At 34.6% G+C, this 15,189-nt stretch overlaps 1 protein-coding gene across 1 annotated transcript; it reads left to right on the top strand.

Moving 5' to 3' along the window:
* The first annotated feature begins 113 nt into the window (after positions 1 to 113).
* Positions 114 to 9,898, top strand: supt7l (SPT7 like, STAGA complex subunit gamma). Its single transcript, XM_073827016.1, has 5 exons — positions 114 to 217; positions 958 to 1,433; positions 3,693 to 4,017; positions 4,133 to 4,370; positions 8,954 to 9,898. Exons 2-5 carry the CDS (start codon positions 1,000 to 1,002, stop codon positions 9,214 to 9,216), a joined length of 1,260 nt encoding a protein of 419 aa, XP_073683117.1. The 5' UTR covers positions 114 to 217; positions 958 to 999; the 3' UTR covers positions 9,217 to 9,898.
* The last annotated feature ends 5,291 nt before the right edge of the window (positions 9,899 to 15,189 follow it).

The following is a 15,189-nucleotide window of genomic DNA, read 5'->3' as shown; positions in this document are numbered from 1 at the left end:
AAAATGGATGAATAGTAATTATTTGCAATATATAATGGTTTTAACATTTTGAAGTCCTTATGTCTTATCTCCACTGTCTAGGAACTATTTTTTTTTCACGGAAACATTTTAGTGTTGTACCTCACAGCCGCTCGTTGTTTATACGTCGTTTTGTCGAAATGATACATATTGCTTAATTTTGCTATTATTCGCCCTTATGTTCATCTGCTAATGAAAGGTAAACTAAGCGATTTGTTGTGATGATTATGATGGTGATTATGCTTTATAAGTTCCAAATTAAACAATGGACATTGCAGGGCATGTAATGTTGTGTAACGTTCGTGTAAAAGTTAATATAAATCTTGAAATACATAAAACTATGAAAGTTTGTAAAAATATATAGATGTTTAAGTTTTATTTACATATAGTATATCAGTAAAGTGTAATATTAAGTAACTGAAATTGAATATCATGAAGAACATGTCTAAGTCTTTCAAAATCTAAGGAAATTATAATTTGCATAGTGTAAATGAATACTATAGGGCCATAATATATATATAATTGTGTTATTCTTATTGATTTCATTTTTGTAATTATATATATGTATATGTGTGTGTGTATATGTATGTGTGTGTGTGTGTGTGTGTGTGTGTGTGTGTGTGTGTGCGTAAAATTAAATAATAGGTATTTATACATCATTTTAGTGTTGCACTGCCTTAACAAGCAGTGCAACACTACAATGATGTATAAATACCTATTATTTAATTTTATATAAATAATTTAAATATATGATCATATAATCTAGAACAGGAAAAGTCATCTTTCCTGGAGTGCCGATGTCCTGCAGAGTTTAGCTCCAACCCTGTTTTTTTAAATAAATAAAAATTATTTTGATATTTGGGGTAACCATTCATAACCACTACATGTATATCAGCTGATAGCAGATATGTCAACTTTAGTGCTTTCTATGATTTTTAGATTGTCATCCACTGTCAAAGGAAGCGACAGCACTGTGTGAAGATGATGCGTTATTGGGGTGAGCTTCCAGTGGCCTCGGCTCCCTCTGGCCGCAGTTCTTTTGACCTTCTACAGCGCGAGTTCCGCCAGGTGGAGATGCAGGACCCTCCCCTGCACCAACCGTCTGCACAGCGTCCACGTCCTACCACCATGCTGGATATCCCCTCTGAGCCTTGCAGCCTTACAATTCATACTGTGCAGTTGAGTCAGCATGCTCGTCGTCTCCGGGGTCTCATTGCTGCTGCCCAGCAAGGTCAGCAACCCCTGTCCACATTATTAGATGTCCCTAATGGTGTCTTCAAACCTGAGGATGGGGATGCTCTACCCCCCCGGCCTGCCACACCCACTGTACCAGATGATCTGCTTCCACTGGATAGTAAAGCTCCTCGACAGCCTTTCCAACTACGCCATAGTGACCCAGAGAGCGACTTCTACAAGTATTTCCATAGATAACATATGTCGGTCATTGTTTGTCCAGTTTATTAATTCATTCAAAAATGCATAACTATTCCAATTATACATACAGTGACTTGAATACACCTCTTCTAGGGTAAGAACACCATGGAAAGAATACCATACTTGCTTGGCGTGTGATAACAAATCTCATTGGTTCTTATGAAAGCTCAAATGTGCTGCATAACACACAAGAATGAACACACAAGAATAAAGTTCATTAGTTGTCACACATCAAGCATGTATATATTTTGGACTGCAATGCAAAGTACATTTCTTAGAACTTAGAAAATGTTTGAAACTAGATTTTTATAATATTAAAGGGCTAGTTCAAATCAAAAAATTAAAATTAGCCCATTATTTACTCACCCTCCCGGCAACCTAGGTGTATATGCTTTCCTTCTTTCAGACAAATCCAGACAGACTTATATTAAAGGAGTAGATCACTTCCAGAGCAAAAATGTACAGATAATGTACTCACCCCATTGTCATCCAAGATGTTCATGTCTTTCTTTCTTCAGTTGTAAAGAAATTATGTTTTTTTTTAGAAAACATTTAAGGAATTATCCCCATATAGTGGACTTCTATGGTGCCTGCCAATTTAAACTTCTAAAATGCAGTTTCAGTGCAGCTTCAAAGGGCTCTGAACGAAAAAAAGAAAAAATGATATACTTTTAAACCTCAAATGCTTATCTGTGCATTCCGGTTCAATCAAAAAACTCCCATCTCATTTTCTCCTCCAACTTCAAAATCGTCGTACATTGCTGTTTTACCTTTTTTTGTGAAGGGTGTTATAAAAAGTATATCAATGTTTTTAGAAAATGACTAATCGATTTGCTAGATAAGACCCTTATTCCTTGGCTGGGATTGTTTAGAGCCATTTTAAGCTGCATTTAAAATGCATTTTGGAATTTCAAACTAGCATTACAGAAGTCCACTATAAGGAGAATAATTCCTGAAATGTTTTCCTCAAAAAACATAGTTTCTTTACGACTGAAGAAAGAAAGACATGAACATCTTGGATGGCAATGGGGTGAGTAATCTGTAATTTTTTGTTCTGGAAGTGAAAAATTATCTTGCTTTCAAGCTTTAGAATTGCATGGATGGGTGTTTCTTTTCATCAGTCCAAAACAAGTCTACTAAAGTGCATCCATTCATAATAAAAATTGCCTCACTAAGCTAAACTACTTTAATAATATTAATATAACAATTTTTCCTCATCTCTCTCCTTTTAGAGGTAAAGGTGAGCCAGTAACTGAGTTGAGTTGGCCGTCCTGCCGTCAGCTTCTTTACCAGTCAGTCGCCACAGTGCTCGCACGTGTTGGATTTGAGTCTGCAAACGTTTAGAGAGCGACTCCTCAATGCACACAAATTAGGCTAGATAAAATATCTAGGCTGTTATTAGAATGTGGGCTATAATAAGTTGTGAACTTGTCTATAACTCTGTATCATACTTAAAAAAATTCGGTCTCTATTTGCACTTTGAATATTGAAAGAGTAGTCTACTTTGAATATGGCTGCATTTATTGTCTATTTTTTGTTATTTATACTGTAATTTTTTAAAAATTTGATTCTGAGGCTTTCAGAAACAGCTCATTTGATTTGCCTGGCAATTGGAATCAGCCATGAAGAATAAAGATCAGTGCATTACTAAAAAGAAATTGGGTGCTCCTATTTTTTTTTTGATGCTCCTAACTTTTTGAAGTTTAATAGTAATTTTAATAAAATTTTTGTTTAATAATATGTTTTATTTAAAAAAACAAACAAACAAAAAACAGGCAAGGCAAGGAAATATTTAGTTTAAAAAATGGTCTTACATTTTTTACAAAAGTAATGTTTGAAAGCAATTCATTTTGTGTTTGCAGGTCTATGGTAACAGCAAACCAGAAATCAGAATATCTGCCGAGGTTTTAAGTCATTCATAGTGTTTTGAAGTCAAAATTTTTGCAACTTCCTTGACATATATATATTTTTTTAGCCTGAATTAGATTTAATTCGGATGACAGAAGAATATCTATTACCTGTTTATTTTAGCATGATCATTACATATATAAAAGATTTTAAAAAATAGATAATAATAACAATAATAATTATTAAAGCATTTCTCTAGGGAAATGTAATATCGCAAGAAATATTGTTATCGCAATATTCAACACCAATATTGCATATCGCATATTTTCCCAATATCGTGCAGCCCTATTTAATATTAATATAACAATTTTTCCTCATCTCTCTCCTTTTAGAGGTAAAGGTGAGCCAGTAACTGAGTTGAGTTGGCCGTCCTGCCGTCAGCTTCTTTACCAGTCGGTCGCCACAGTGCTCGCACATGCTGGATTTGAGTCTGCAAATGAGAGTGTTCTGGAGACTTTGACCGACCTGGCCCATGAACATTACTTGCGGATCACCAAATTGCTGCGAGTGGCTGTTGACAGGGAGGCCTGCCAAGGCTCCACACCCTTCCCTGATGTGGTGGAACAGGTATTCCATGAGGTGGGCATTGGCAGCGTCCTAGCTCTGCAGCGCTTCTGGCAGGTCCGCATTAAAGATTACCACAGCTACATGCTGCAGGTGAGATATCTCCAATGTTATGCCAGTTTCAATATCTACAGGACTGTATGCGTAGCTTTTATTTTGCATTGTGATTGCTTTGGCATTGACTGACTAGTGTTATCTTTGACTGTAGGTCAGTAAGGAGCTCTCAGAAGAGTATGAGAGACTTGTAAATCCAGAAAAGGCTCTGGAGGATTCCAAACCCTTGAAGGTTAAAGAGGAGCCGGTGAGTGACATTCCGTTCCCTTTGAGCGAGGAGCCAGAAGCGGATCTGGCCTCAGGTGACCAGGCCCTTCCCATCGGTGTACTGGGCACATCTAATGAAAGACTGGCTGGAGGACTGGAGGAGGGACATTCCCCTCACACATCAGGTACCTCCTTCAGTTCTAAGGGATCCTTATATGTGTTCAGTCAAGACAAGTTAAAAATGATCAAAAGAAAGTCATTTAAAACATCATATGCAATTTATTTATTTATTTATTTGTTTAACTTTTATTATAATAACAATAGATTTATTATTATTATTACAATTATTGTGAATATTATTAAAGTCTGGAGACTGGCTAGGCCACTCCAGGACCTTAATGTGCTTCTTCTTGAGCCACTCCTTTGTTGCCTTGGCCGTATGTTTTGGGTCATTGTGATGCTGGAATACCCATCCACGACCCATTTTCAATGCCCTGGATGAGGGAAGGAGGTTCTCACCCAAGATTTTACAGTACATGGCCCCGTCCATCGTCCCTTTGATGGGGTGCAGTTGTTTTGTCCCCTTAGCAGAAAAACACACTTGTAGCCCATTCCAGCCTTGTGTAGGTTGACAATCTTGTCCCTGACGTCCTTGGACAGCTCTTTGGTCTTGACCATGGTGGAGAGTTTGGAATCTGATTAATTTCTTCTGAGAGTTTGTTACCTGTATAAAAGACACCTAGGAGCCAGAAATCTTGTTGATTGATGTTTTTAAAAATGTTTATTTATTTATTTATTTTCTGTCTCTCACTGATAAAATAAACCTACCATTAAAGTTGTAGACTGATAATTTCTTTGTCAGTGGGTAAATATACAAAATCAGCAGGGGATCAATTTTTTCCCCTCATTATAAATAACATGTACAACATAAAAATTAAATAATTGACTTATGTGTATATATTTTTGTATCGTTCATATTTAGATCTTATTAAAGTTAAAATGATTATAATATTATCTGTATGGTTAGTGATATAAACTTGAATAGAAACATTTTCTGTTGAATTTGCATTTTCACAGTAATTTCATTATTCACAGTATGTATTTTTGGTCACACTTTAGTTTAGGAACCAATTCTCTCTATTAACTAAGTATTTATTATGACTTTTGCCTCAATACATTTAGGTATTGGGATTAAGGAATGTAGAATATGGTCAGAATGCAGAATAATAATGAGAATAAGGCATTGATATGTGCTTCATAAGTAAATAAACAGCCAGTATGCTAGTAATATGAATGCTAATAACCAACTAGTTAATGGTGAGAACTGGTCCCCAAACTAAAGTGTTACCATATTTTTTTCCTGCCAAATTTTCCTTGTGGCCCCATGGAGGACCCAGTTTTAAATACAACCAGGGTGTTTCGACTTACAGGGTGATTATAGCTCTGTATTTGCACATTCTTAACTTTTAGATTATCCAGCTGTGTGTTGTGCCTTTTTTCTACTGCAAAATATCTGATATACACCTGTGTGAGTAACCACTGCTTCTTCAGATCTGTTTAGTTAAAGCTTTGGTTTGGTGTAGTATTGCACTGAACTGTATGAACTAATGCATGAATTCATAAAAGTGCAATAAGCCATGAAAGAGATCTCAACTCGGTACACGTCTTGACGTGTTCATGTAAACACAGTTGGTCGTCTTAAGTGAAGCAGAGTTCCTACAGGTTTTGGAAAAGTATGGGATTTGATTTATGTATTTTCCAGGTCTGGAAAAGTATGGAAAAAAGAAAGCTGAGTATGGAAAAGTATTTGTCTTTCCAGACTTTTGCCTCTATTTAGTTTTTTTATAATAGAAAATTTTAATTTATTGAAAATGAATGCATTGTACAAGAAGTCAAACTCAATAACATTATGTAAAATGCAGGTTATAAGCATTTTGGGTTTCTTCTTACAATATTCTTAGCACCATATTACATAGCCTCAAGGACCTTTGCAAAAAAAAAAATATACAGACTTTTATGTGTGCACAAGAAACCATTAAACTTAGCATGCACACTGAGCCACCTATTGTGCCATCAGCCTAGTTCGCGGTGTGGTTTCTTGGCCTCTACAAAGTATGTGTTGAAAGAGACCTAAGGCCTTGAAATATGGCATACTGCCCTAATGAAAGCCAAATTTTGAACACTTTTTTTTTGTACAGTTTTTTTAATGCTATTAGCCCATTTCTTGTCATGGTTTCTGTGCTGCCACCAAGGATGTGAATGTGGATATTGAACATTAGGCCTTGATATTGGAGGTATTATCATAAGAAAAGCCAAATTTTCAGCAAGTAGATCTCTGTTTATTCATGGCGTCCATGCTCTTGTTTTATTCATAGTAAGATGGCAGTGATGCAGAAATTAAATAGAAATTGTAATGCATAAGCATGCAAAAACTACCCATGCACATGTGAATAGTTTCATAAAGTATATATAAAAAACAATGCTCTATAACCCATTTATGTTAAATACGTTCTCAAAGTCTACTGAGAGGTTTGGAAATTTGGAAAAGTATGGAATTTTGAAATGGAGTGTAGGAACCCTAAAGGCAAACAATTTAAATAAATATTAATATATTGGATCTGTGCATTAGGTCTTAAAGTGACAGCAAAAGAACTACTCTGCTTTCATGATTGAATAAATGTAATAGATTGAACAATAATCAGTGTTTAACTCATACAGTGCAGACTATGTAGTTTTTTAATTGACATTTTTAAAGTTTTTTTGTGTCTTTATTCTGTTGTTTTTTATTTGTCATATTGGTTATTATTTGTTTCCTTATTTTTATTGTATTACTAAATGTTTAATAGTCTTTTAGAATTGCTTTAGATCTTTTTATTTGCATTAGTTAGCCTAGTATTAGTTTTTGTTGTCTTTTTGTCATTATTTTAAAATAAAAATACTATAATGCTACAGTATGATTACATACGTTTACTTTAGTTAACATGAACAATGAAAAATGTGTAAAGCATTTGTTTATCTTAGTTAACGTTAATTCCAGCATTTATTAATATATTATTAAAATCAAAAGTTGTATCTGTCAATATTATTTAAGGAACTAACATTGAACAGTTCTATTTGTATTAACTAATGTTAAGAAAGATTATTAAATACTGCAACAGATTCACATTGCACTAACATTGCACCCATGCAAGTAATCAATTCTAGGGCTGCATAATAAATTGTTTTTAATGATTTCGATTTCTTCAGCATAATCGTCTGTGATATTTGCTTCCTGGTTATTTATCCTAAAAACATTTCATATTTACATTACATTTGTGTTATCTTGGACTGGTAACAAGCCTTCGCAAGCTTTCATGTTTGAGGTTTACAGGTGACAAAAGTTTAAATCCCTCAGTCAGCTTTTCTCCTACATTGATGCATTTTCTACCCAGTGTTTTACTACTTTAGTTAACATGAACAATGAAAAATGTGTTTTTGAAAATGAACATACATAGTTACAAGTCCTTGAAAGTGCTTGAATTTATTTTGTGCAAGAAATTCTCTGGAAAAAAAATTCATATTATTTCTTTCCGGTCCGCTAACACTTTGTGGTCTATGCATACTAGCTTGCTTGATTTAGGTTAGTTGCATGCATTTATGACAAATAGAATATCAGATCTCTGTCATATGGCCAAAAAAATGCAAAAAAAAAAAAAAAAAAAAGCAAAAAAAATAAATGTTTGACACATGAAAACTGTAACATAACAATGTATATTACAAGGTAACACAATGTAACCTTGCGCTCGCTTGAAATGTGTCCCCACATTAATGCTGCCTTCATATGCTATAGGAAATTTCCTGTTTCCCACTTGTGAAGTTGTGATTATGAGCTTGTCATTTTTATTCAAGTGCTTTAATGTCGTAAAGAATAAAATGTAACATCCTGTTGGTTGACAATTATATAAACAGTCACTGTGCTACACATGCAGTTTGCTGACAATTCTGGAATTTTGGTCAAATACATGCTTATGTTACTGCTTATAAAACATACAATATGCTTAGAAAGATTGTTCATATCTAGACTATAAATCTACTACTTTAGCGACAAGAAAAAGGGATGTAGTTGTTGTGTTAACATGAACAATGAAAAATACTCTTACGTTTTTGAAAATGAACATACATAGTTACAGGTCCTTGAAATTGCTTGAATTTATTTTGTGCAAGACGTTTTCTGGAAAAAATTTCATATTATTTCCTCTGCTCCGCTAATGTGTTATTCCGCCAATAATGCAAATGCATGCTTATTTTACTGCTTATAAAACATACAATATGCTTTGAAAGATCGTTCATATCTAACCTATAAATACACTTTAGCGACAAGACAAAGGCATGTGGTTGTGAGAACAGCATTGACAGCAGCAATGGTTGTCCCTACCACCATGTTTAAAGTTTATGACCCACCCAACTCGTAAAGCCTGGTATCAAATTATTTCTGAATTTCCCAGTAGTAAATACGACTTAATTCGAGTCTAATTTCTGATTAGGAAACTCGTATTGACGATAATTTTGATAGCACGTGAAGGCAGCATAAGTCCTTAAATTTAAGGGTACTGGACCTGAAAAGTCCTTGAAAGGTCCTTGAATTTGAAGTTAACCAAGGTGTGGGAACCCTGATTCAGTTTTATTTCAAGTGGTCGGTTGTGCTTGTTCATAATGTCCAGAATTAAAGACAAGCATAATTCAGAAACTGTTTAATAATCCATGTTATTTTTTATTTTGTCTACAATAGGAACGGTAGGGAATAGCTCCCCCTTGTGGCATTTAGCCCAGGTGAAGATGGAACCTCAGGACAGTGAGGAGGGCCAGGTATCAGGCCATGGAGTTCTGGGCAGCGACGTCTTTGAAGAGGGCCCCATGTCCACCATGAGTGAGGCTGGCATCCCTCCATCTCCTGGCGGTTCAGAAGGAAGTTACATGTCCCATTCACCAGATTCTCTCATGGGCACATCCCCTTTCACTCAGCGGCCAAAGAAACGGATGAGAAAAGTATAGTGGTTTTGTCTTCTAAAGAAAGAGACTGAAAGCATTTCCACAGTCATTTTGATGCATAGTATTACCTTCTGTTGAGACTAGATGTCTTACCTTTGAATGGAAGTTTTTAGTGAAATTAAATGAAACCGACAAATAAAGTGCGAGTCTGAATGCTCCCCAAGCAAATGGCAGACGGTCATTCTATTACTCAATTATTGAGCGGGACAATTACTTGTTTGCCATGGTAAAATTAGCATCTGTTAATTGTAACGAAACAATGGAGGGAGCACAACATGGGGAGTAATTACAGCCTGATGTCTGTTTCAAAACACACAGGGACATCAATCAAGTAGTAATGGCAAATTAATTACAGCATGCATAAATCTGCATGTTAAATAAGCAGGCCATTTCATTACCTGTACACTCCCAGGCGTCACAGTATGGAGGTATTGTTTCTTAGCCACCTGCGCCAAAACTGTTTTCCCAAACACGTACTGGTTGAGTGTAAATTTAGCTTCTCACCCTCACCAGGTAGCAGTGCATTCTGAGACTCAATCAAGTGGCCACTTCAAGGGTGTTTTTATTTCAGTTAGACAAAAAATAGCTTCTGTAAACCTTGACTTTACACCACAAGCTAACACATCTGTTGGTGTTTCATTAAAAATGTAAATAAATAAATTTGCTAATTTGCAAACAGAGTTCTCTTTGTAGCTGCACTGTGACATTATTTTAATTTATTTTCAAAATATCACATTTTACCCCAAACTGTTCCTGTAAAGTACCTGGGTATTTACTTTTAAGTTTATTTGTAATTCTCATTGTTCTTAATATTTCTTGTTAGATTTTCATTATTGCAATACTGCATTTTAGCAAAAACATTTATTTAAAGTACTCGCAATATCAGCGTGCAGCCTTTTGAACTAACAAATAAGATATCTTAAGCTTTGAAATAGATTCTTTCCACAACTATGGTTTTGTACTGACTAAAACGCCACTTATGAATCTGTTTGTGTGAGAAATTTGAATTCTGTAATGATTCTTCATGCACTTTTTTTTTTCTACTGATTTTCTTGGTAAACTCCAGATAAACTAAAAGGGGGGGAAAAAATCATATTTCCCATCCTTGTGCTCATTACATTTGTCTCCAAAGACCTTTCTTTATTCCAAACTCATCTTCAGTTTAATTGGATGTTGTTACCAGGTTCTGATTTGATAATAGAAACAGCAGGGGGCAGTACTGCATCACACGGCCACATTTTCAACCACATTCACACTGTTTCAGCCTCATTCCAGGTGTTCGATATTCCACTGGGCTGTGTCTGCTTTTATTGAGCATCCTGCTTTGTGAACAAGTTGTATTTGAGCAGAGAGAGAGTAATCCATTTTACCCATCTCCAGTGGCAGTTGTGATTTCCTTTAAGTCCTTTTACTAAATGGAAACATGTTTAGAACTCTTGCAGATAATTATGCCTACGAGGCTTGAAGATGCTTACTAATATATATGGGTAATTCCTGTTATACAGTGACTTTTCTGTCTCTATGTTTTACTTACTCATATCTTCTCTAAAATGAGTTACATATTTATAAATTATATATTTTGGTCTTCTTTATCACCTGAATAGAGATAATAGACAATACAATACTATTTTGTATTTTACACATTTTTATTGAAATATGCATTCAATTTTATTATGTTCTCAGTGCAAGGTAATCAACTTCCACAAGAAATATAAACCATGAAATGATAAAAGCCTCAAAATATTTTTAATTATGTTATAGACTAGGCTAAACGGCATCTAATAATACATTATTAATCATATGAAACTATAGTTATTATTATTATATTATTTTTTACAATTTTCTTTATTTACATTGTCCCTAAAGTCATCTTCCACCCTGTTAGGATGTACTTTTTGTAGACTACAATTCCATTTTTAGGAAGTGATATCTTTTTTTTTCCCCACATGAATTTAACTGTACAAACTGAGGTAAGTGTCATATCTCAGTCCTACTTTTTTTTTTAAATGTTATCCTGCTTGTTACACTCTCTCTCTCTCTCTCTCTCTCTCTCTCTCTCTATATATATATATATATATACATATATATATTACGTTTTGTTACTGTCCCAATTTACCTGAACATGTTAGATAAATTGGGACAGTGTGACATCCCATGAAGTAAAAGATAATACATTGCTTAATGTAAGAAATTATTTTGTTTTACAGAAAATTGTCACAAACTGTAGGGAGAAAGTAAATAAATAGGAATAGAAATTTTTAAATATTAGGTTTTTGTGCATAAAAAGTGCCTGTAAACAAGGGCATCACTGTCCATTACTCTTCCTTCTTGTGATGGTTTTTGTGTTTGTTTATTAATCTAGTTAATCCAAATGAATTACAGAATCTTTATTTTAATCAGATATATATTAAAAAAATCATTTCTTATGTCCATTCTCTCTAATTTGTAATTATTTCTCTAGCCACCTGAACAAAAAAAGTGTTTTTCCACTTGTCATCATGATTGATTGTGATAAGAAACAACAAAGCTATTTTTTTGTGTCTCTCCCCCAAAAGAAATCAGAATTTTTTTGTATTTTTTAAAAACAATATTATATAGATGCAGTTCCATACATTACAGATGGCAAACCAAAACCATGCAGGACAATGATGGAAAGCTCATCCACTGAACCTGTTAACACTAGTGTTCCACTCTGTTTTGCTCCATTTCACCCTGTTATGCTCTGTTCCACCCTGTTAGACAAGTCATTTCAAATAATAATTTGACAGCAACGTTAAATATTTAGCATACTTTTGTTTATTTTGTGGGGTGAGGAGCATTAACAAATATTTGTTTTTGAGCAATTTTTTTTTATTATTTACCATCCTGTTGTCAAAAATTGGTACAAAAAAGTACCTGCTCTTAATAATCAAGACATATTCTATTTATCGATAATTGGTTTGTTATTGTTTCAAGAATTTAAAAATGTTATTATGGCATAAGGGACATATACTATCGAAGAAAAGTTGATTATTGTTTAACATTTACATTATTAACATTTTGTGATAACTATGTACAGTAGTCAACATTTGAAGTGGATCAAAAAAGTTCATCAAAATTATCTGAAGACAAGAATGAGTATTGTTTAGGTTTTTTGGACAACTTTGATAAAAAGTTTTGATCCACTTCAAATATTGACTACTGTACAGGTCCTTTTCAAAAAATTAGCATATTGTGATAAAGTTCATTATTTTCTGTAATGTACTGATAAACATTAGACTTTCATATATTTTAGATTCATTACACACATTTGAAAGTAGTTCCAGCCTTTTATTGTTTTAATATTGATGATTTTGGCATACAGCTCATGAAAACCCAAAATTCCTATCTCAAAAAATTAGCATATTTCATCCGACCAATAAAAGAAAAGTGTTTTTAATACAAAAAGGTCAACCTTCAAATAATTATGTTCAGTTATGCACTCAATACTTGGTCGGGAATCCTTTTGCAGAAATGACTGCTTCAATGCGGCGTGGCATGGAGGCAATCAGCCTGTGGCACTGCTGAGGTGTTATGGAGGCCCAAGATGCTTCGATAGCGGCCTTAAGCTCATCCAGAGTGTTGGGTCTTGCGTCTCTCAACTTTCTCTTCACAATATCCCACAGATTCTCTATGGGGTTCAGGTCAGGAGAGTTGGCAGGCCAATTGAGCACAGTAATACCATGGTCAGTAAACCATTTACCAGTGGTTTTGGCACTGTGAGCAGGTGCCAGGTCGTGCTGAAAAATGAAATCTTCATCTCCATAAAGCTTTTCAGCAGATGGAAGCATGAAGTGCTCCAAAATCTCCTGATAGCTAGCTGCATTGACCCTGCCCTTGATAAATGTCGCGAAATTATGACGCCAAAATGTTACTGGGTACCAGGAATGACCCATATATGCTTGTGAGTGAAGTGCAGAGTCAGTCTGGCTTTTACTGGCTTAAAGTGTAATTTCAGATATTACCTGCCCTGCAGCCAACAAATTTAAACATAGCAGTCAAAAATATTTTTGGTATTTCAGATGAATTTACACCATTTGTGTAAATATTCAGAGTTGTGCTTGTGAGTGAAGTGTAGTCAGTCTGGCTTTTACTGGCTTAAAGTGTAATTTCAAATGTTACCTGTCAAAGCCAGCAAATTTAAATACATACAGTTGTGCTCATAAATTTATATAAGCCTTGCAGAATATGGTAAATGTTCATATTTTTTACAAAAATAAGAGGGATCATGAAAATTGTATATTATTTTTTTTAGTACTGTCCTGAATAAACTATTTCACATAACAAATGTTTATACACTTCACGAGACAAAATAATAACGGAAATTATATAAATGACCCCGTTCAAAAGTTTACTTTTTGAATCTTAATACTGTCTGTTGTTTCCTCGATGATGACTGCTTTTCTTTATCTTTTGTGATAGTTATTCATGAGTCCTTTGTTTGTCCTGAGCAGTTCATCTGCCTGTTGTTCTTTAGAAAATCCTCCAGTTCCTGCACATTATTTGTTTTTTTTCCAACATCTGCATATTTAAACACTTTACAAAAATGACTGTATGATTTTGAGATTCGTATTTTCACATTGAAAACAATTGAGGTCATACATAACTATTACAAAAGGTGAACAACACAATGCATTAAGAGCCAAGGGTGTAAACTTTTAAATAGGATGATGATGTGTAAATTTTTCTTCCATTTAGTATTGCACTTCAGAAGCTACATAAATATTTACATATCTCCCACAAGACAATATAAGTACAATTTAAAAAATATATATTATTATGTCCTGTGGAGTATATATAAACATCTGTGAAATAGCTTATTCAGGACAGTGCTAAATATATGAGCGCATATATATATATATATACTAAGCATATTCTGCAAGGGATATGTGAACTTATGAGCACAACCGTAGGTCAAAAATACTCTTAGTATATCAGATGAATTTACACCATTCGTTTAAATGTTCAGAGTTGCAAATGATTCAGAGTTTTAAATGTTTCAACTTGCCTTACTTTTTGCCTATACCTTTTGTCTGGTTTTCAAAAACAGACAACATGGCTGACACGTTGACGTGTTTGGAGCGATCAAATGTGGCAGCTACGTATACATATCAGAGATTGTCTTATTAATAGGAGATACAAGGGTCTGTAGTACTTACCATTGGAGAAGGCATAACTGTAATCTTTGATCACAAGACAGCCAGTCAAGTGTCATCCGCTTCCAGATTGATATTGCAAACTGGTGTATTGCACCATATTATTTTAATGTATTATCTTAATGAACACACTGGTTTGTCAAGTCAAGTCAAGTCACCATTATTTATATAGCACTTTTTACAATAATTGTGCTAATATTATCCTGTTCCGTTCTTATTGTGAGGTCACCATAGCCACCCAGTTCCAGACTGTATCCAGATCAGATGATCACTGCAGTTCCCCAATTCCAGTCCGTTTCCAGCCCAGATGGTGAATCAGCATCTAGAGATAACCTCTACAGCCCTTAATGTCAGTGGAGACCATGTTAACTAGATCAGCCCTAAACAATTCCCCAGCGAAGACCTCTTCACCTAGATTCAATTCAATTCAATTCAAGTTTATTTGTATAGCGCTTTTCACAATACGAATCGTTGCAAAGCGCTGTACAAAAGTTTAGGCTACTACAATATATTTAGTAATTTTAGTATTTAGTGGTGAATACTGTATGTCAAGTCGATGTACATATGATATAAATGTTAAAATCAGTAACTGTGTAATCGAACAGATGATGAACACTAATTGCAATGATTATGTGCTGTGATCAAACTTGTAAGAAAATTATGTAGTGCTGTATGTTGTTTCAAGGCTGGCATCATCTGCGGTCCTCTGAGGGGTCGGCATCATCTCTTCTTCTGAATCCAGACTGAATCTTGTGTAAATCCTAGTTACCACGGGATGGAAATCCCGTGGCAGAAACAGAGA

The sequence above is a fragment of the Garra rufa genome, chromosome 21 (assembly GCF_049309525.1).
Source record: "Garra rufa chromosome 21, GarRuf1.0, whole genome shotgun sequence".
Classification (NCBI taxonomy): Eukaryota; Metazoa; Chordata; class Actinopteri; order Cypriniformes; family Cyprinidae; genus Garra; species Garra rufa.
This window is presented reverse-complemented; position numbering and strand designations above follow the sequence as displayed.

What these genes read in the sequence shown, in the direction of transcription:
- supt7l (XM_073827016.1), top strand. Translation starts at nt 1,000, where the DNA reads ATGATGCGTTATTGGGGTGAGCTTCCAGTGGCCTCGGCTCCCTCTGGC. An exon ending in ACCACAGCTACATGCTGCAG is followed by an intron (nt 4,018 to 4,132) that starts GTGAGATATCTC and finishes CTTTGACTGTAG; the next exon opens with GTCAGTAAGGAGCTCTCAGA. An exon ending in ACATTCCCCTCACACATCAG is followed by an intron (nt 4,371 to 8,953) that starts GTACCTCCTTCA and finishes TGTCTACAATAG; the next exon opens with GAACGGTAGGGAATAGCTCC.